Source organism: Gymnoscopelus microlampas (assembly GCF_963454915.1).
Source record: "Gymnoscopelus microlampas genome assembly, chromosome: 21".
Classification (NCBI taxonomy): Eukaryota; Metazoa; Chordata; class Actinopteri; order Myctophiformes; family Myctophidae; genus Gymnoscopelus; species Gymnoscopelus microlampas.
This window is the reverse complement of record NC_139958.1, coordinates 16,455,562-16,476,042: the sequence shown is the minus strand read 5'-3', so window position 1 is coordinate 16,476,042 and position 20,481 is coordinate 16,455,562. Positions and strand designations below refer to the sequence as shown.

General features: G+C 42.5%; 1 protein-coding gene across 8 annotated transcripts in view; it reads left to right on the top strand.

Moving 5' to 3' along the window:
* Positions 1-20,481, top strand: part of cdk5rap2 (CDK5 regulatory subunit associated protein 2) — a 48,333-nt gene that overhangs the window by 10,825 nt on the left and 17,027 nt on the right. For 4 of the 8 annotated variants that reach the window (XM_084046732.1, XM_084046735.1, XM_084046731.1 and 1 more), the window contains exons 10-34: positions 4,072-4,188; positions 4,296-4,415; positions 5,107-5,199; positions 5,759-5,977; positions 6,701-6,871; positions 7,387-7,497; positions 7,584-7,721; positions 8,725-8,904; positions 9,484-9,678; positions 10,183-10,353; positions 10,867-10,984; positions 11,248-11,387; positions 11,492-11,608; positions 11,938-12,081; positions 12,341-12,453; positions 12,783-12,922; positions 13,988-14,128; positions 14,612-14,721; positions 15,025-15,168; positions 15,677-15,751; positions 15,864-16,024; positions 16,392-16,734; positions 16,974-18,468; positions 19,173-19,280; positions 20,278-20,426. In XM_084046732.1, the coding sequence (XP_083902858.1) occupies positions 4,072-4,188; positions 4,296-4,415; positions 5,107-5,199; positions 5,759-5,977; positions 6,701-6,871; positions 7,387-7,497; positions 7,584-7,721; positions 8,725-8,904; positions 9,484-9,678; positions 10,183-10,353; positions 10,867-10,984; positions 11,248-11,387; positions 11,492-11,608; positions 11,938-12,081; positions 12,341-12,453; positions 12,783-12,922; positions 13,988-14,128; positions 14,612-14,721; positions 15,025-15,168; positions 15,677-15,751; positions 15,864-16,024; positions 16,392-16,734; positions 16,974-18,468; positions 19,173-19,280; positions 20,278-20,426 (5,013 nt within the window). Of the gene's footprint in view, positions 1-4,071; positions 4,189-4,295; positions 4,416-5,106; positions 5,200-5,758; positions 5,978-6,700; positions 6,872-7,386; positions 7,502-7,583; positions 7,722-8,724; positions 8,905-9,483; positions 9,679-10,182; positions 10,354-10,866; positions 10,985-11,247; positions 11,388-11,491; positions 11,609-11,937; positions 12,082-12,340; positions 12,454-12,782; positions 12,923-13,987; positions 14,129-14,611; positions 14,722-15,024; positions 15,169-15,676; positions 15,752-15,863; positions 16,025-16,391; positions 16,735-16,973; positions 18,469-19,172; positions 19,281-20,277; positions 20,427-20,481 lie in introns of all 8 variants that reach the window. The other 4 variants (XM_084046730.1, XM_084046729.1, XM_084046733.1 and 1 more) reach the window with 4 other exon arrangements.

Genomic DNA, 20,481 nt, shown 5'->3' with positions numbered 1-20,481 from the left:
AAATCCACACCAGTATTATGCTCCCATTGTGTAATGTATTTGGCAACGTTTCGAGCCGGGAGGCTCTTCCTCAGACCTTATGATCATAAGGTCTGAGGAAGAGCAACGTTGCCAAATACATTACACAATGGGAGCATAATACTGGCGTGCAGAATTAATTTTTCTATGATGTCATAAACTCGCCAGCTTGTATGGACACCAAACTCAATACAGGAGCTATATCCAGTATCTTATCATACCAATCCTGATGATCTTCTGTCAGAAATGAGTGTGTTTTGTTCCATAGACAAAAAAAGTGCGTTCATGAATTGCCTACAAGTATAGCGCTTACTAATAAACTGCACATTTTTGTATTCCTTTCTTTTTCTTTGGATTTAAAAGATTACAGTAAGTTGTAATCTTTACTCGTACACTGCTCCTAAATTATGTTTCCATTTCACACATAATTTTAGGGACTGTAGAGCCCTTGGTCTCTCTATTTTCTCTACCGTTTGAATCAGGAGAAGCTCTCTCAGCAGTTAACTCTTTAACTGCCAGAGTAATAGTGTAATAGTGTGCCACTGCTGCCAGAGAAAAAGAGCGATTTTACTGTACCTTTGAAAAAATCATGGAATATTCTCCGATGAGAAATCTCGTTGGTGGCGGGCAAAGAGTTAAAATAGCAGTAGGTAAAAATGACCGTGTCTATCTCTGGATGTCATATTTCCATCACTGCTGATCAGACCTGAAGACAGTAATACCCCAGAATACTGCAGAGTCATTTGTCCTTGGAATAAATATCGCTTTTAACATTTCCCACTAAAGCCAAAAGCCACATGCTAATAGTGGGTGTAAATGTATTTGTGCCCAGTGGGAACTGAGAAAGGGGCTCTAGATAGGAACCTATTACATATAGGATCCTGAAAATGTAAATGGTTGGAGGCGTAGTGATTATGGGAACTACTGGTTGTTGATTTACAGAGGGGGTGAAAACAGGGAGCTGGTGACTGGGCTCTGGTCACACTGTTCACCTCTTAAACCCTATACCAGGGGTCTTCAATGTTTTCAGGCCAAGGACCCCCTAGCTGAGAGAGAGATGAAGCAGGGACCCCCTCTATATTGTATAAAATTGTGTTTCAAATTCACTTTTTTTGTTTACTTGGTCTGCTCTTTTTTCCCTCTACACCAGTGGTTCTCAACCTGGGGGTCGCGACCCCCAGGGGGGTCGCCAAATAATTTGGGGGGGTCACCAGATTTTTTGGTGAATTTGAAAAAAAAAAAATGAAAAAAAAAAAGTTTTTTTTTTTTTTTTTCAACAAAATATTTTTTTATGTTATCATTAATTCATGTGTTATCAGTTAATTTACTCAATTTACCCACTTTTTGCAAAAATGTTTTGAAAATAAACAATTATCAAATAACCTATTATAATTAAATAACCTTCGCGCGCGCGAACGGGACCGCGCGCGTGCACGCGGGGGGTCGCGGGAAATAATATCATTATTTTGGGGGTCGCGGCCTGAAAAGGTTGAGAACCCCTGCTCTACACCAACCACCTCTTTGCCAAAAATAGCAGATCTACAAGCTCACAACGCCTCGCAGCGTGAGGCTTTGTGAGCTTGTAGATCGGCTATTTTTGGCTAAAGTTCTCCTCAGAAAAGGGATGCTAGGGTTCAAGTGGTTAAGGTAAAAAAAAATCATATCACACAAAGATTTGGCGGCCCCCTTGTAGTAACTCTGAGGACCCCCTAGGGGTCCCGGATCCCCTGTTGAAGACCCCTGCCCTATATATTGTTTGTAAAAGAATAGTAACAAAAATAATCTACTCAAAATAGTATCAAATTTCCAAAATGTTTTACTATTTTGGAAATGTTTGCCTATAATGACATGCCCAAAATAAGGACGCCCCGTTGAAAGTGATTAAGACTGGATTACCAAGCTGGTAGGATACAGTTCTGTGGAGAGAGATTTATGGTCATCTGTGTTGTGAAAACAAAAATCTGTTCAACCTGCCAATGTCTTTCATATTAGCAATGCCAGCTGTGTGGTAAACAGATGGCATTCACAAACATGTATGTTCTGCCTGTGAGTACCCAGTAAGTATACGAGTGAGGTAAAGGGAGACAATCCCCCAATAGAGAGGCCAAAGAGGGCCAGACAGCACTTGATTGTCTGGTTATCTCACCAGAAAAAAAGATGTAACTCAACTCAATGAGGGTCTGACGTGATGAACAGAATGCACCAGACAGGGTGAATACTGCACCCCCTGCCCAGGATGGCGTATGAGTGTAGTCATATGACAAGTCGTGCAAATAGCTTGCAAAACAGTTGTGAGCTATTAGATCAACTATTTTCACGATTTTTTTAATTGAACATTTGCCCAAAATGGGGACGCAAGGGTTAATTTGGTTAACCGTCCGTGACTGGGCCTTCATGGTTAAACAAAAATCCTGTCGCTTTATGTGGGTTTATTAAGGATTATGGACACTGCCATCAGCCATAATAAAGATCACTGTAGCAGTTCCAGGGGATTTTGCCTGATTGAATGCGTAGAATAGAGGCGGGTGTGGGGATTATTACAGCTTATGGTGCTGCCCTTACCAGTATGAACTCAGTCATTCTCCACTCACTCACTGACGCATGAAGACAATATTATAATGTAGGTAGCTATTCCATGACTGGCAGGCTGACCATGAAACAGTAGACAGTTTGCATTTTGGAACCTTTTTAAGTGGCCAGGTCTGTTCTGTCACTGTTGGATCCAAGGAGATGAGGGAACCGTGTCGTGTGTGTGGGGTTCGATTGGCTGGCAGCCAGTGCCGCTGGATCTTCAGCTCATCTGCAAAGAGGAAGCTGCAGGTCATCTTGTCCCATGTATTGGGCTGGGATGTAACTCGTGATGGACATGGAGAGTTCCTGTGTGGGAAGTGTGTATATCAGTTGGAAACGGTGATGGACTGTGATGTTGCCATCAGTTGGCTGCAAGAGGAACATAACGCCCTGGTCCAAAAGCTCCAGGCAGAAAAAGAACAATTGACAAAATGCCTCTTCCACTTGTACAGCAAAAACAACCCGGTTCCAGAAAAGGGAGATGGGGACAGCACAAGCTCCAGGGTTTCCCTCCCGTTTTCTGCAGTGGGGAGCCATTTAGCGAAGGCTGTGGGTGAGCTTGCCTCAGAAAGGCAGCAGAAGGTAAATCATATCAGAAGGTTTGTAAATCTGGACAGAATCGGGTATAAGGGGGCATTTCGAGGGTGTCCAGCCCTCAGGAGCTGCGTGCTTGGATCGGGGCCAAGGCTGGATGGCCCTGTGAAGAACCCTGGATTCCAAGCAGCACCCCACCATTCCCAGAGCATGTACCTTGACCTGATCCACCGTAAGGGCACCTTTATAAACCCTGGGTTCGGCCACTCCATATCCCTGCAGTCTCTCAATCGAGATTTAGCCTCTGACGCCCCCTCAGACACTCAGACGTCACCCAAACGACGGCTCAGAGAGACCAGGAAGTGTGTGGCTAGAGACAACACCTCCAATGATCCAGGCAGAAAACTGCTCTGCAGCTCATCAAGACAACCCTCCGTGATCTCTGACCTGATACAGTTGCTGCGCTGTATCTCCAGACGGCGAATCTCTGCACCTCCAGAGAGCCGCATTCCTGTCCTGCGGTGGCCAGGACCTCCTGGGCACATACGTACAAGCCGGCGCAACATTGAGGCTAAGCTCAGACACAGAGCAGCAGATTGGAAGTTCCTGCATGATCTCACTGAAGAATTTGATGATGAATACTCTGTTGTCAGAGTGGAGGTAGTTGTGAGAGGCAAACCTCTGTTGAGCCCATAATAGGTTTATTAGCTATCAACCTGGCATCCCGATTTTGGACATGTTGTTATACACAACATTCTTCAGAAAACCAAAAAGATTAGCAAAATTAAAAAACGCATTGTGAGCTTGTAGATCGGCAATTTTTATGCAACACCATCGTACGACTGAAGTATAAAATAGGGCTTAAGTGATTAAACACAGTGGCAGGTATTATTGGAAAATTAATCTCTTTCTATGTGATTTGTGTGTTCTGTTTTTCCTGAAAAGCAGAGTGAGATCAGACGGTTGGAGTCCACCAGTAAGATGCTAAATGAAGAGCTCAACAAAACAAAAGGCAGCAATGAAAATTTGATAAGCACACTAGAGGAGGCACAGAGCCAGAGCAAGGTATTTGGAGAAAAATAATGTTAATTTTAAGAAATTGCTACCAATGTCTAACTGTCATTTTAATTTAAATCCAATGAATTTAAACCCTAGTTTTCTGTTTTAATCAGACGCTGTCTGGTAAGTTGGAGGAGAGGGAGAAAGAGCTCAGTTCAGAGAAGAAAAATGCTCTGAAACGGGATAAGACCATACAAGGGCTCACTCACGTCCTCAAAGAAAAGGAAAAAGAGGTGAGGATATTTTTATAATTGTAATGTTAATCATTTAAATGTTTGGCTATTATAACAGTACATACGTAACAAATTATAGCAGTTGAATCTGCAACTTTTACTATAATAAGTATGACTGATAATTCATCACCATCTGCCATGACCTCTTGCTGTGTTGCATAATACATGTGACATACATAAATACCTTCGCCCTGAAGTCTTATTTATATTAGTTGCGTGCTGGAGTTGTGCACAAAAAATAGCAGATCTACAAGCTCACAATGCATCACAATGTGATGCGCTGTGAGCTTGTAGATCTGCTATTTTCAGATGTGCGTCACACTTCACAACCAAGTATAAATCAGGCATGAGGCTGAAAAAAAAAACCCTCTTCAATCTGTAAACATCCCTTATTCTTAATGTACTGTAGTTTGCACATACTGTACTTGCACTAATGTATTTATACTTTGTGTACAAGTGTAAACCTTTTATTGCATATTTATTATAAATATCCGGCTACTATCCACTACTTCCCATTGTAATCATATCCATTATTATTATTATTATTATTATTATTATTATTATTATTGTTATTATTATTGTTGTTGTATTGATGTTAGAACAGTCTGTGACACATGCTGCTTGTCCGTGACAAATAAACCCTGTTGAATCTTGAATCACACTAATCCATTTGTTTTGGGTGGTTCCACAGATTTCAGAGCTGTGTCATGAAATTGAGGACAGGGATGAAGCTCTGACCAAGGCCAGAGAGGCAGCACATAAAGCTCAACTGCAGAAATACCAGGCCAGTCTATTATTACCTTACCAAAGGACATGCAATTATTAAACCGAAGCCATTTAAAATGATAAACCATGTTTTCTCCAGTCAAAAGACCCAAAGGCAGTGGAGTTTACTTCACCAAGTACATTATATACCAAGTACATATATATATATTTAGAATGGTTGACTGGGACTATGTTTGATGTGTCCCTAAATCAATTTACAGACACCTGCCAGCCAATCAGAAATGTATTTTCCATTGCCATGATTTAACCACTTAAACCCTACTGTATATACTAAGTTGACCGGGGTCCCCCAGGGCTCTATACCAGGTGCGGCCATTTTTCCCCTCTACACAAAATCTCTTTGCCGAGATTTCTGCCAAATGTTCAACCTAGAATAGAATGTTCATAAAAAGAAAGAAGCTAAATATTTGCATACCTACAGAGGTGACAGGTGCGTAGGAGAAGACCAAGGGTCGATCAAAGTAAAAGAAAAAAACTCCCTTCTTGACAATTTGTCTTGAAAATGTTCAATTGTTTTTTGAAAATAGGACTTAAGAATGCTTGTCTTTTGACCGCAGGGAGCAGAGGAGCAGCAGACGACGCTGATGGAGAATCAAACCAAGCTGGCAGAGCTCCAGGGGGAACACCACAACAAGGTGATGGAGGCCCAGAAGCTGCAGCGCTCCCTGGGCAGGAGGGAACAGGAGCTGGCTGACCTACAACAAGCAAAGGATCAGCTGGAGGTGGAGCTGGAAGACCTTCAACAGCTGAAGAAGAAAGGAGATAAAGCACTTAATGTAAGTCTGACATCATTACTCCCGAGTATGTGCACTTGGCCAAGTGAATACTTTGTCAAGTACTTCAGATAAAACAAAAGAAAGACATATTTTCAACAGAACAAATGTCATTAAACAGCTTTATATATGTCATGATACCTGCCAACATGAGGCTATGAAAAAGAGGGAGGTTTTCTGGAGTATTGGCAAATGGCCTACCCTCAATGCTCTCCAATGCCCCCCATATAACCCTACACTACAGATGAATATATAGATAGAATAAATGCAAGGATGTGAAAGTAAAATTACTTGTAATTCATCTTTATTAGTTTAATACATTTTTATTAAAATAAATTAATAGAAATGCAAAATGTACAAAAAGGTGTTCAAAAGTCCACGTCAAATATGTACATAATGACAGTGTGTGTGGCTAGTGGTGAGAATAATGGATGTAATAGAGGTTAGTAAGGTGAAGGTCTCGCATCAAAAGGTACAGTATGATTGGCAACTGTTAATCCTTTTTCAGTTTTCAGCAACAAACTGACCAGGGTAGGTTTGGGCAAGCACAGTGAGGAGTGACACACATCAGGCTGGGTAGTTTGTGCATGAAATCAAGAGATCAATGGATACAATTACCAATTGGGGGCATAGCGGGAGAAATGGTTAAATATAGGAAGATTCCTGCAAGAATTGGGAGTGTGTGCAAGTATGTTCAAATATCTACTTCAATTGTGTTGTCTCCAGGACATGCAGAACCAGTTGAAGAAGCTGGGTGGGGAGATTGGAGAGAAGGAGAGTTCTCTGGAGCAGCATTACCAGGAACTGCTAGACCAGAACAAGAGAACTCTACACGCCCAAGAGGTTACCATCCAGCGCCTGACCTCCAGTCTGACTGCAAAGGAACAGCAGCTGCAGGTGACATAACATGATAGATAATCATAATCTACCATACCAGAACACATCTTTTCCTTGCTCATTTTATTAGCCTCAAGTGTCTCAGAGTGGAGGAGAGAGTATCACGTGTATTAAAATGTTTATGTTCACATAAAGCAGTGGGAGATCCATAGACTTTGTACCATGCAGATTTAAAAACCTTGTTTTATATGGTTACCGGTAAGCCTTAGGTCGATTAGCTCTATTGTCAACTTCAAGTCCTCTATTAAGAGCTGGGTGAATAGAAGGTGCACCAAATTATAACCATCAGTTTAGTTCTAGCAGGTATAGTACCCATTATAGCCCTTTTTTAGCACTCATTTTACACAAGCATTTACACTCAACGGAAAAAAAAGTACAAATACATGTTCATGTATGCATTTTTGTCAACCATACCAGGTAAACTGCTGCACATTGAAGAGATTATCAATTAGTATATAATATGGCTTTTAACATCGCGTTTCCCTTCGTTTGTTTTTGTATCCTTACATTTTCAGGAGTACATGAACCTGCTGAGAGATGTTGAGCACAGCAGAGTCCCAGAAGGAAATGATGTCACGCTCTCCAAGCTTCGGGCACGCTTGAAAGAGAAGGAGAAGGCTCTAGAGGCATGTATTCACCTCACAGTTGTCATCTGTCCCATTGCCTCCAAATTACTTTTCTTTGATGCTGACGTTCTTCTGTTCTCCTACAGCAAGCGTTGGATGACAAGTTTGCTGCCATCGAGGAGAAGGACAACGAGATCCACCAGCTCCAGCTGTGTCTGAGGGAGAAGGAGAGAGACCTGGAGAGACTCAACAATCTGCTCTCCCACAATGAGGAAACCATCAATGTGAGAGGAGACATTACATCTGATTTCATAGATGGATTGATGTTTATTTTTTTCAGTACAATTTATTAGCTGAAAGTTCGCGATATAAAAACATGACAATATGTATTGTCAAGACGAAATACTGTATTGTGATATCCGTGTGATAATATGAAACGCAACATGGAGTTTCCATCAACGCATCTCCACAGAAACGTCACACTGATATAGCATCAAGATAAACTCCACTGTATAATATCCAAGTGAGTGTTGGGTTGTACGTTTAAGACTCCAGCAGCTGTTTGTGTGCATGACAATACTGTGTGCAATGTAAACAATACAAACATCACACACTAGCAGCATATCCGCTGGAATTATTTCCAGTCAATAACCATACTGTATGTACCTTTCAAAGTACGAGCACTTTTCAATTTTAACACCGATTCATTAACGCAGATTTGTGTCCCCACTTAAAACACATTTTTACAAAGTTTCTTTTAACATTTCATCTTCTTGATACTACTGTTACTACTATCTGTTCCTCTGTTTGCCCCCCTGTCATTCATATACCGGTACCTTGTTTTAATCTGTCTATTAAGCTGTTGTCTAGCCTACATCTTGTATGATTATATTTCTTTTCGCGTGTAAAGTAGTTTTAGTAGTCTTTGTTTTTTGAAAAGTGCTTTACAAATATAGTTGATAAAATATATTTTTAACTAAGATTCGATCACAGGAAGTTGAATATGATGTTGACGATAATTGGAAAAACTTTAATCAACGGACATAGTTGGGTTGTGTGCATCCCCAGGTATGGACTAGTATTGTTATATCGTATCGTTGTCGTCAACCCAATATGTGTATTGCATCGTTTCACCCCTACAATGTTACATAATCAAAGCTATTATGGGTAAAGCAGAGACACTGAGACAAGAAACGGTTTTGTCCAAAGTCAGACTTGATTTCACAAGGTCCAACTTCCTACACATGCGTATGTCTTCAACTTTCTCTGCTTGCCCTTTTCATCCAGAGTTTTGACAGTCTGATCAAGGAGAAGGATGTGGAGTTGCAGCACCTTGCCAATACACTGAAGAACCTTCAGAGAGCCAAGCAAGATGTGGAGGAGAACCTGAACCGAGCACTAAGGGAGAAGGACTCCATCATCAACCAACTACAGCTCTCCTTACAGGGCAAGACCAAGGACATGGAGGTAAAAGGACAATTTTGTTTTGTGTTTTTCAACTATTTAACCACTTAAGCCCTATTTTATACTGGTGTCATGAAGTGAAAATAGCCACGTCACATCGCAATGTGTTGTAATGCCCACAATAGGGACGCCAGATTGAGTGCGTTTTGAGTGCAAAGTTCAAAATGCAAACTCCTTTTGAAAATCTATTTGATAGGGTTGGGTATGGTTAGTCGGTTCTTTTTTGGAAGCGAGAGAAAGTTATTTCATTCTACCTCAACCAAATTCTTTTTCACATTTCCTTTTTTCGATTCCCTGGAAGCGCTTTCTATGGTCTCTTCTGTCTATCAGACAGTCAGGGCACATTCGCACATGCTGTGGCAATAGCTTGAATTTGACCTGACTACAACGTTGAAAGGAAAGCCCTCTAAAGTTTGGGTGTATTTTTTACACTAGAAAAACATTGCAAAATGAAAACATAGCAAAATGCAAGCTCATACACATCTGTAATACCTCTGTCATTTCGTACACTTATTCTTCAACATGCCTTTTTAAGTGAAGAATGGCTAACAGCTTGCTTCCTCCCTCCTTGTCCATTTCTAGGAAATGGCTTCAGCGATGCTGAGCCAGTCACAGACACAGGCCCGTGACCTTGCTGAACAAATGGGTCAAAGGTTAAAGGTGACAGAGGCTATGCTGGCTGAGGCTGTGAAGGTCAGAGAGAGGCTGGTGGCAGATAATGAGAGTGCTGTAGAAGGACTGCTGAAGACCATTAGCAGCAAAGACCAACTCCTCAAGGTAAACCCTTTATTTAACCACGGCAATAGTGAAAATAGCCTATCTACAAGCTTGCAGTGTGTCGCAAAATATTGTGAGCTTGTAGGTTTGCTATTTTCGCTTTTTTATGTTGACAATTCCTATCAATGTTTTGAACATTGTTTCCTACAAGCACATGCCAATAATAGGGATGCCAGGTTGAAAGTGGTTAATAATGTTTATTTTTTAGTCTTTATCCATAGTGCTTTACAATGTGCATTGCATTCACCCATTTACACAACATTCACACACCAATGGTGGAGGATACCATGCAAGGCACCAACCTGCTCAACAGGAGCAGTTAGAGGTTCAGTGTCTTGCTCAAGGACACTTCGACATGATGCCCAGGGGAGCTGTGGATCTAACCTTTTACTTCCCAGGTGGCCACTCTCCCTTCCGAGTCGCTGCTGCGGCGGCAGTGTTTATTTACACTCCAACTCTCCACACACTCAGTCAGCCTTTCACCCTCCTTATGTGTTCTCCCAGGAGTCTGCGGAGCACTACAACCTCATGCTGTCTGAGCTGAGAAGGCAGCTGTGTGAAACACAGCAGCAGCTCGCCACCGCTGAGAAGCACAGTTCCACTGCAGCCCAGGAGGCTCACCAAGAGAGCGCTGATCTCAGAGCTCAGCTGGCACAAAAAGAAAGCCTCATCAATGTGAGTTCACTGGGGACGCAGGTCGCTCAGCTAGAAGACAGCACAAAGAGTGGCAAGCATGACAAAACAGTGCCATAGACGTAGCACACTGCAATTAATCCTTTGTTTAATATTGACTTTGAATCATTTGGATGCCTTCTTAACCAATTAAACCCTATATACTTCGTTGCCTGGGGTCCCCGAGGGGTCTATACTGTGCCCCTCCTTATTTCCAAATCTCTGCTGAAAATGGCACCTAGTACTTTTTATCCCACTTATGTTTTATATTTTTGGATGTATTTCCCTTTCATCATTTTATAATAGAAGTGAATCGGATTGGGCTGAACCCTTGCCCAAATAAGGAGTCGTATGTCTTAGATGACTGACCTCATAGACTGGCCACATGAAATCTGAGATCCACATGAACACTTTTTCACCAAAGCATAAATTAGGGCTTAAAGACACCTGTGAAAAAATGTCTATTGTCAGTTGACTGTTATTTACTAGATTGTTGTCTTCATTACACTTGTGCAGAAGCTGCTTGCTCATGGCCAGGGACAGGACAGACTCCAGCAGAACGTGGAGACGAGTCAAGTCCTGGAGCTCCGTCACACCATTCAGATCCTACAGGAGAGGCTGGAAGAAAGTGGAGGTAAGACACCTGAGCCCAATAATACCTTCTAAGTGGAAGTTGATCATAATTATGTTAGGCCCTATTTTGTACTTTGTCGTATAACAGTGTCGCACGGAAATAGCCAATCTACAATCTCATACCGTGATGTGTTGTGAGCTTGTTTATCTGTTTTCACAATTTTTGTTAATTTTGTGCTATAATGACATGCCGAAAATAGTGACACCAGGTTGAAAGTTTGTGAATTTACTTTCTAAATTATTCTTCTTTTGTGGACTCTGAAGCTGATCTGTCCAGGAGGAATAATCAAGATAACATGGAGAACATTCCACTCACTAAGAAAACCATTGTCATCCTGAAAAAAGAGCTCATGCAGAAAACTGAAGCTCTGAACAAATCACTAAAGAGGGAAAATGAACTGAAGGTCAGTAACAAATCACTTGTACTTCTCATCTCCATAATTCATTAATGCTTGGTGTTTTTTATTCTGTTGTAATCTTTCTACCTGATTTTCATTTTAATATGCAGATTTTGCTGGCAGAGCTTCAGTCGAGGTTAACTGAACTGGAGGGGACCAATGAAGGTCAGGCTGCTAACTTGGAGTCCTTGACCTCCACACTGGTAACCAAGGATGAGATAATCAGTGTAAGAAGACACTCATTTACAGAGACAGACAGTCACACACACATTAAGCTAGGGCTGCACATATTGATTATCTTCTTAGCGATTGTTCTATTGATTACTTTTTAGATTCATTTGATAATTGAGAAGCGTGTTTTTTTCTTTTTTAATACATTTGTTATAATCGACAATCAATTATTCTGATTAACCACTTAAGCCCTATTTTATACGTCATCGTACACCAGTGTTGCATAAGAATAAGGGAGCAAGGGCGCTTCTGCTCACTACATTTGACATTGTTGACCTGCTGTAGCTGTCTTTTGAAAGGACTTCTGTCTTCTGTCTCCTGGTAGGACCTCCATCAGCGTCTTGGCCCGAGAGGAGACAGTCACACCAGCCAAACACAGGGCCAGGCCTGCAGGGCTGGGATAGATAGATCACTACCTGGCCTACCTGAGAGAGAGAGAACTATCATAGGTGGAGATAGCCAGCAAGAGGTACATTATGAAAGCCTTCTGTATTATTACCAGTGCAGAGTGGAGTTGAGTGATAAGCTGGTGCTGAATGTTGTTGTTGTTTTTTTTACAGAAGGCTGATCAAATTCTGTATTCATAAAATTCACAGAAAACTAAAATTATGATTATTTTCTATACGATTTTACCAAAATCAAACTGAATCCAAGAAACGGTAATTACTCTGCACTACTACTATGGAAAATACTGGCCTTGATGTGATTGGAGTCACGTGTCTCCCCAGGCTCTACCAAACTTGACATCCCTGCAGGAAGAGCACGAGGCCCTGAACAGAGCCCTGAGGGCCGAGCAGCAGCTCTACTCCAGCCTGGTCAGAACCGTCAAGGAGCAAGACAGGTATGGCTGCTCGAGACGTATGCCTAATTTATGCTCCGTCGCATGACGGTATCGCGTGCCGAAAATAGCAGACCTACAAGCTCTGTAGGTTGGCGTATGATGAAGTATGAAACGTATGAATCAGGCTTTACTCTTATTTATTTTTGATTACTTAATGGTTGAACTGTTATATTTCATTAACATGATTAGGAATGTACATTGAGACTGTGTGTGTGTGTGTGTGTGTGTGTGTGTGTGTGTGTGTGTGTGTGTGTGTGTGTGTGTGTGTGTGTGTGTGTGTGTGTGTGTGTGTGTGTGTGTGTGTGTGTGTGTCCGTACGTGCACTGCAGTGCCCAGCGTCTACATGCCCTGCAGCTGGAGCTGACGGCTGTTCAGCTTCTCAGGCGGCAGTTAGAGGACGGCATCAAAACCAACGAGGAGCTGAGAGATGACTTGGAGAGAGAGATCCAAAGAGCTCAGCTCAGAGAAGGTACAGTACACATGTGTTGATGGGGACAGGCATTTAAAACAAACTGTAATTCAAGTTACGTTATGTAATTCTAGTTTAATGAACACAGACGTCACTAACCCTGTGTGAAAATCTTTAGTTCAGATGGAACTGTAGCTATAGTAGCATCTTCACAGAAGGCAAACACTAACAATTTGTTCAGTGCTTGTCAGCACCACTAATATTTCCTGGTGATAAAGCCATACTCTTTGTTTCTGTGTGTTAACCAGCATGCACCTGGTTCTTTCCCTCCCAATCCTTACTTGTCTTCTCTCTTGTTATTGCTTTCTACATCATCCAATCATCTGCATGGATAAATCCATAATAAAATAGCTCTGCTTTCATTGTCAAAAGGAAATGAGACATCCACAGAGCTTTTAAAAAGGGGAAAAAATATATAGCTTTTCCCCAAAATAATAATAATTATTGCGAAGAAATAATTTAAATAATTTTGTCAGTCTGGCAATGCTACAGAATTATACTTTTGTTTACTTCTGTAATCCGTAAATTGACGGCCTCCATTATCCATGTGTTTTTGTTTGGTAACGACTAAGTATAAATCAGGCTTTATGCCAACCCACTTCAGTTGTGAGCCTGCATGTGTGTTGACATACATGAGCACACCAGTTTGTATGAAGTACATCCTCTACCTCAGCCCTCGTCTAATGTTAGGCACGTGTACAATATAAATAGGTCATCTGTAAGTAACCGTGACTGTGACTTACATAACATTTACTCACATTCACATTCACATTCCTCATCCATCCTCCACAGAGGATGGATGTTGGCTAGTTTTAAAGAGAGTGAGTGGGCTCTCTATTTTAACCAACCGTCTCAGTTCATTCAGATGACCACATCGTGCTGGACTATTTATAATCTGTGCAATCTGATGCCATTCCTCTGACTCATATCTTGATTATATAATTAGATATCCATTCCATTGACTGGACCACAACAAACCAATGTGTGACATCTTTGTTTTTAGCCCCTCTAGTGGCAGGGCTAAAAACAATTGGGGACATTGGTGACATGGCATATTTTGTTCAGGTGTGGATGTGGTGGATCCCAGAGAGCTGGAGAGCATGAGACATCAGCTTGAAGACGCTCAGCGATGCAACACTTCTCTACAGTCCCGTCTGGGAGCTATCCAGAACCGAGGAGGGGGAGTAGGTGGAGCTTATGACACTGGTACGACAAGAAAATAGTAATACCACTGAATAATAATCCTCAGATGGGAAATCTTATGGGGTTACGAAGTCTGAACCACGAGGCCCAAAGGTCCGCAGCCTGTCTCCTGTTTCCATAGCGTGAGGCAGCTTGATGTACAAGTACACCCCTGGACATAACGCTAGTATGTCACACATAATCCAACCCTTGATGCTCAGTGCCAAGCAGCAAGGCATTGCGTACTATTTTCATAGTCTTTGGTATGACTCGGCCGGGGATTGAACCCTGGCCTCCCAAGTGCTGGGTGGGCGTTTTGCAGAAACCAAAAAGTTGAAGAGGCAGACACTCTAAACACAAGGCCACTGAGCTGGTATGGTTAGGTGCCTCAGTTCTCTCAAATTCTTTAGGATTTCATGCATTTTAAATATCTTAGGTCAGAGCATATTGCTTTAGTCTGTGACCAGTTCTTCTATGCCTTAAGTGACCAGTTTTTCTATGCCTTAGGTGACACTTGGAGCTTCATAGCAGACCAGACGTCCTACATGAGCATTTGTGTGGGCGAGGGACTGGAGGACGGCTTGTCTGAGCTCTCCGCACAGGAGCTCAGACAGAAGGTGAGCTCTCACATTTTAACCACCTGGCATCCATATTTGTCATTATAGGCGAAAACCAAAACATTTTAACCACTTAAACCGTATATACTTTATTGACCGGGGTCCCCCAGGGGGCTATACTTGGTCCTGTCCTGTTTTTCCCCTACACAAAATAGCCGATATTTTCGCTATTTGTCGCATGACAAAGTACATAGGCCTTAGGGTTTAATACTGTAATGCTAGTATCTGTCATTAATATTTAGTGACAATGAGGATGGTTGTAAATAAATGTATTAAATGTAGTTATTCTATGCCCGACTGTAGATTTTGGAGCTACAGGAGTATGTTAGCAGACTGCAGGCCCTGAATATGGATCTGCAAAGAAGACTGTCACTGTCCGAAAGGTCAACTAATGACCCATTCAGCAGAGATGACCCAAACCTGGTCCACACAAGTCCTGGCAAACAGGTTAGAGCCCACAAAATCTACTGTCAGTAGAAGGTTGAACTTAAGATGCCTCTTTTTTTCTGTCTCTATATGCGTTAAATAGAATACATACTTGAAACCTTGAATAGTAGTTTTGGTCACATCCTGCTCCTGTCTGGATCATATCCTGTTCCACCTTTTTTCTATCCTCTTAAGCCTTTGACCTTCACCTATGCTTGTATTAGATTGTCTTGTCTCCTACTAATGCCTATCTTTTCCATAGTACTACATTTCCTGTTTCTCTAACCAATGCATTGTTTGTCTGTAGCAGATGTTCTCTTTCCTCCACCTCTCCTAACCAGTGTGCCTGTTTTCCTTTCTCTTTGTCCCATGAAATTGTGTTTCTTTCCCATCATGCCACATTAGACACATTGTCACACCATTCTGATGTTGCTGTGCAGTGCATCTGTTATGGATTCTGTTGCGTCATTGACTTTTCTTTTACAAAGCCATGTGTGTCACCCTCGCCTCCCATCCCATTACTCTCTAGCATCTAGAGAAGAGGAACAGGCTGTACCATTCTGGGCAGGACAAAGAGAGCCAGACAGATATCATACTGGAACAGGTATGAAAGGGAGCAGTGTCTCCCAAACAGTGGGTTGGCACCTATTTGTGGGTCGTAAAAGATTGTGAATGCCAATACTGCTGCTTCTTTTCTTAAACATTTTCCTTTTTAGGTGGGGTGTGGAAAACCAGAAGGCCAGAATGGAGAGTATGGCAACCTTCACAATGACACCTTGGACAGTTCCAGGAGAGATCTTGAGGAGGAGAACAGAGAGAGAACATTGTTTAAATCTGTTCTGGCTGACTGTGGAGTGACATCAGCCTCCGGCTTTAGGTAAACTGGAGAAATGTGTCTCTGCTTTTATTATAACCCTAACAGTTAATTGTTACAGATAATATTTTTATGAAAATTAGTTATAAAAATAATATAATACTTCCACAGAGCTTTTAAAAATGTGTGGAGTGTTACCTCCGCTAAAATAATTATGATCATGAAATATCCATGTGCTTTCATTGGGTATGAAATCCCCCCCACCCCATAATATATTCTTGTAAGACTACCATTACGTTACTATGATGCAAGGTAACGATTGACCTGATTGCTGCCTCATGCACGTGAGGGAAAATGGCGAACCTGGTGACCTGAATCTAGTGGCTGAATGTTGACTATTTTCCCTTTAACTGACTGAAATGTCCTGCAGGGAGGAACTGCTCCGACTGAGGTTAGAGAATGTGGAGCTGAGAGGTCTCCTGAAGGAACAACAGTCTCAAGAATATAAAGAGAAAGAGAGCCCAGACAGCCCAGGGACATCAGGGGACATCGGTGACATCCACGGTGACCTGAAGAAGACAGTGGAGAGGCTCCGGGCGGAGGCAAAAGGTCACCGAAAGGTCATTAAGTTCTTAAAGGAACAGCTGGAGAGGAACTCGGGTGAAGTGCCAGATGGGGACTTTCATGTCACCAGTGTCGCAAAGGAGCTGGAGAGTCGACAAACTAAAAGCCAGTCACACATCAAGCATCCACAGCACAATACAAGACATGGGGTAAGTTCTATTCACTGATAGGAATAGATATATTACATTTATTTTGGTATACACTACACTAAGTAAGAGATAATGCACCGTGAGATAGCTTACTTGCAAGGTCTCTATTATTGCCAAAAATATTAAATATTATTTTAGAAAAGTCTTCTATAGTTCTCATTCATTCATTATGAACGGTGTCCATTGTTTTTCTATGCCCTGGTATAACATTTTAATATCGACTCTTTTGTCTTTCGTAGGCTGGCGTCAGATCTCGCCTGCCAGTCCTTGTGAAACACAGAATGGAGGCCAGCAGTAGCAGGGTGTCTGCAAAGCAGCAGTCAGGGCAGGGCTCAGACCATTTGAATCCTGACACACTTTATCACGTACAACTGGATCATCTCTGTGGGACTGACCAGAACTTGAATGACGCAGACCGCCTCATCACTTCCCCTGGTTCTGACCTCAGATCCACTCATCGCTGCGGCAGCCCAGCACTGTCTGACGCCAGCTCAGAATGCAGACAGACTCAGGACCAGAACCAGCCAGATTCACCTCTCCAGCTGGCTCTTCTTCACCAGGAATGCCAGGAGAAGGAGGCTCTGATAAACAGGCTAGAGGAGCAGCTGGGTGAGTTTGAGGACCTCCATGCACAGCTCCAGGAGAAGGACCAGCTCAACCATCGGTACCAGTCAGCCTTACAGGCTGCAGACTCCAAAATTCAATATCTGACCGCCTGCACCCTGGACAGCCAGGTTGGACTCGGGTCAGACTCCGGTTCAGGTACAGGTTCTGGCATTGTCGTCTCAGATGCTGCTCTCCAGAGGCAATGCATGGAACTCCAGAAGGCCTTACAGGAGAAGGAGAAACTCAACAGCCAGCTGATTGAGTGTTTGAACATGGCTGAAAAAGCCATCTCTTCACTCAGTGCATCTACACCTTCGTCCGACACCCCAGAAAACAACGCAGACACCCATGAACTGTGTTTGAGGTTAGAAACTGCTCTCCGACAGGTCAATGCCTCTCTGGATGGGAACGGCCCAGAGGCCGTATCGGCAGATCCTCTGGGGCGTCACCATGAACTGCAGCGACAGGCAGATTCCCTGCAGGAGGCGCTCTGGGAGCAGAATAGACTCAATGCTGAGCTGCAGGAGAGACTGAGAGGTGCAGAGGACACTGCCACACAGCATGGCTCCAGCGATACTGGAGTTGGAAAAGAGGAGTCAAAGGGACTAAATGGGAAAATGGGAAGCTCTATAAATATCAGTTTAATTCAGAAGGAGACAGAGTCTCTGTCTGACTGTCTCAGTGCGGCAGAATGTGCGGTGGCCTCTCTGACGGCATATTGTACTAATCATACTGCCACCGCCCAGACCCGCTCTGAGCTGCAACAACATCTAGACAGGCTCCAGAGCGCCCTAGAGGAGAGGGAAGGTCTAGGGGACACCCAACTTCATCGAAACCTCTGCCTCCTCCACAAGGCCTTCGGTGATCACTCCCAGACGATCTCTGACCTTCAGACGTCCTTACAAGAGGAGATGGACCACAGAGAGGAGATTGCGGCTCAACGGACAGTGCAGCAGGCCAAGGAAATACCACCAAATAATGTTCAGGCTCAGTTGGAGACTCTCCAGAAGGCCCTGAAGGATAAGAAGCGAACCTGTAAGAGCCTGGAGGAGAAACTAGCCGCCGCGCAGTCCATTATCACATTGCACAACTCAGCCAGGAAACTTTCTAATCAAACTGCACAAAAAGGTAAGGAAACTGCTCAGAGAATGGTGTTTGCATCATTTACTGTCCATGCATGATACAGTAAGTTGTAATGTTTGACCCATTCTGTAGAAAATTGCAATGGAGTATCTGTGTTATGTGTATTTAGGTATTGCAATAACACCAAGGCAGACTCATCTATCTGTGTGCAGTCTTCAATTTGAGTGAATGCTTAAAACATAGAAATTGTGCCAGCATCATCTTGGAAGAGCACATACTGCATACTGCATGTGTTAAATGTTATGTCTGCTTAACTTAGTTAGTAGCCACTATTTCATTTTTTTTTCTTCCTTGTATGTGTTTTATTTGTTAATAAAGTATTATGAAAGTATTATTTTGAGTTGGGTGGGAGGGTTAATATAGGAGGGCATGGGGTGGGAAATAATATCAGTTTTCTTGGGGTGATAAAACTTGGGGGATACTTTGTTCTTATCAGTGTCGTGACTATCATGGTTGAATAATTAATTCAAAATATAGAAACAGAAGTATGTCTGCCTAAAGCCTGATTTATACTTCGTTGTGTGTTGTTCACCAAAAGTATCAGATTTTCAACTGAAAAGTGTTGTACTGCAAAGTATAAATTAGCCATAAGGGCCCGTGCACAATACATTGAGGTGGTTCTGTTGAAAACAATGTATGGGGTATAAACGCATTGCGTTTGGCCCTAACCTGACATGTATTGCCTCCAGCAGTGATTCTGGAGCAAGATGACAAGTGCGTGCAGGTGGATTTGCAGGACCTGGGTTACGAAACCAGTGGGAAGAGTGAAAACGATAGGGAGGAGAGCAGTAGCACAGGTAGACAGACAGCTGCTGAGTGGACACTAATCCCACCCTGTCTGTCTGCATGAGGAGTGAACAGACTCTCTGCTGGTCTTAACCTGGGATTTTCCGCCCAATGTTTATTGCATGTTTGACTCTGCACTGTGTTTGGGAATGGCTTTACCACTAGGGATGCACCGATTAATCGGCAGTACTTCAGTATTGGCCCATAATATTCGCCTTGTTAACTGCCATTGTTGAATTTCTGCTCATTAATTGATGAACAGCTGAAAGACTTTAAAACAGTTATTTGTTTCCCTGGCAAAAAGTGGGAATGAATAACAACAACAGCAACAACAAAAAACATCAGCCCAGAATTTCCCAATCAGTGCATCCCTTCCACTTTATTCAACACTGAACACTCCCATTACTTTTCATTCATATTCACTGTCTTATTCCACAGCCTAGCTGTACTGTATTTTAACAAAATCTCTTTTTCTCTATATGGCACTAGTCTCATGAGGCCGGACAATTAGAGGTCTCCGCCTACTGATACATTTGGTGACATCTAAACTCATCGTAGAACTAGATTTCTGCATTGCAGGCCAATACAAAGACTTTAGGGCGGTCTGGTCCTTGGACATTGATATGATTTGTCTTCAAAGCAATAGCCGTAATTTGTTTAGCATCCGTTCTCGCCGCTGTTCTAGCTCATATATTGAATTAAGATTTCCACAAACATAGTAGGCAGAGATCTCTGATGGTGTGGCTACACAAGACTAATATGGCACTATCTCTTAAGCCCTATATAGTTGAAGTCGATGAATAGTGAAAATAGCCAATTTGGAAGCTCACAACATGTTGCATTGCGAGCTTGTAGATCAGCTATTTTTGCTTTATTTGGGGGGACAATTTCTTTTTACAATTTTCACCTATAATGATATGGCAAAATAGGGATGCCAGGTCAAAAGTTTCTTGCACATCATATTAGCGTCCTATTTGACTGTTATGTCTGTGTGACTTTTGTTCCCAGATGCAGATGTTGTTTTGCAGTCTGGTGGCTGTGCCTCCAGCTTGCCCTCCCTGCTAAAACAGGATCAGGCCACTTTCTCCTCCACTGAGAACCTGGACTCCACCTCCAGTGCCTCCTACCCCAGTTCTCCTGCTCTCAGCTCACTAAAGGTGAACACATCTAACTAGCTTCATGATCAATCAAATCAAATGAAAAAACGGCAAA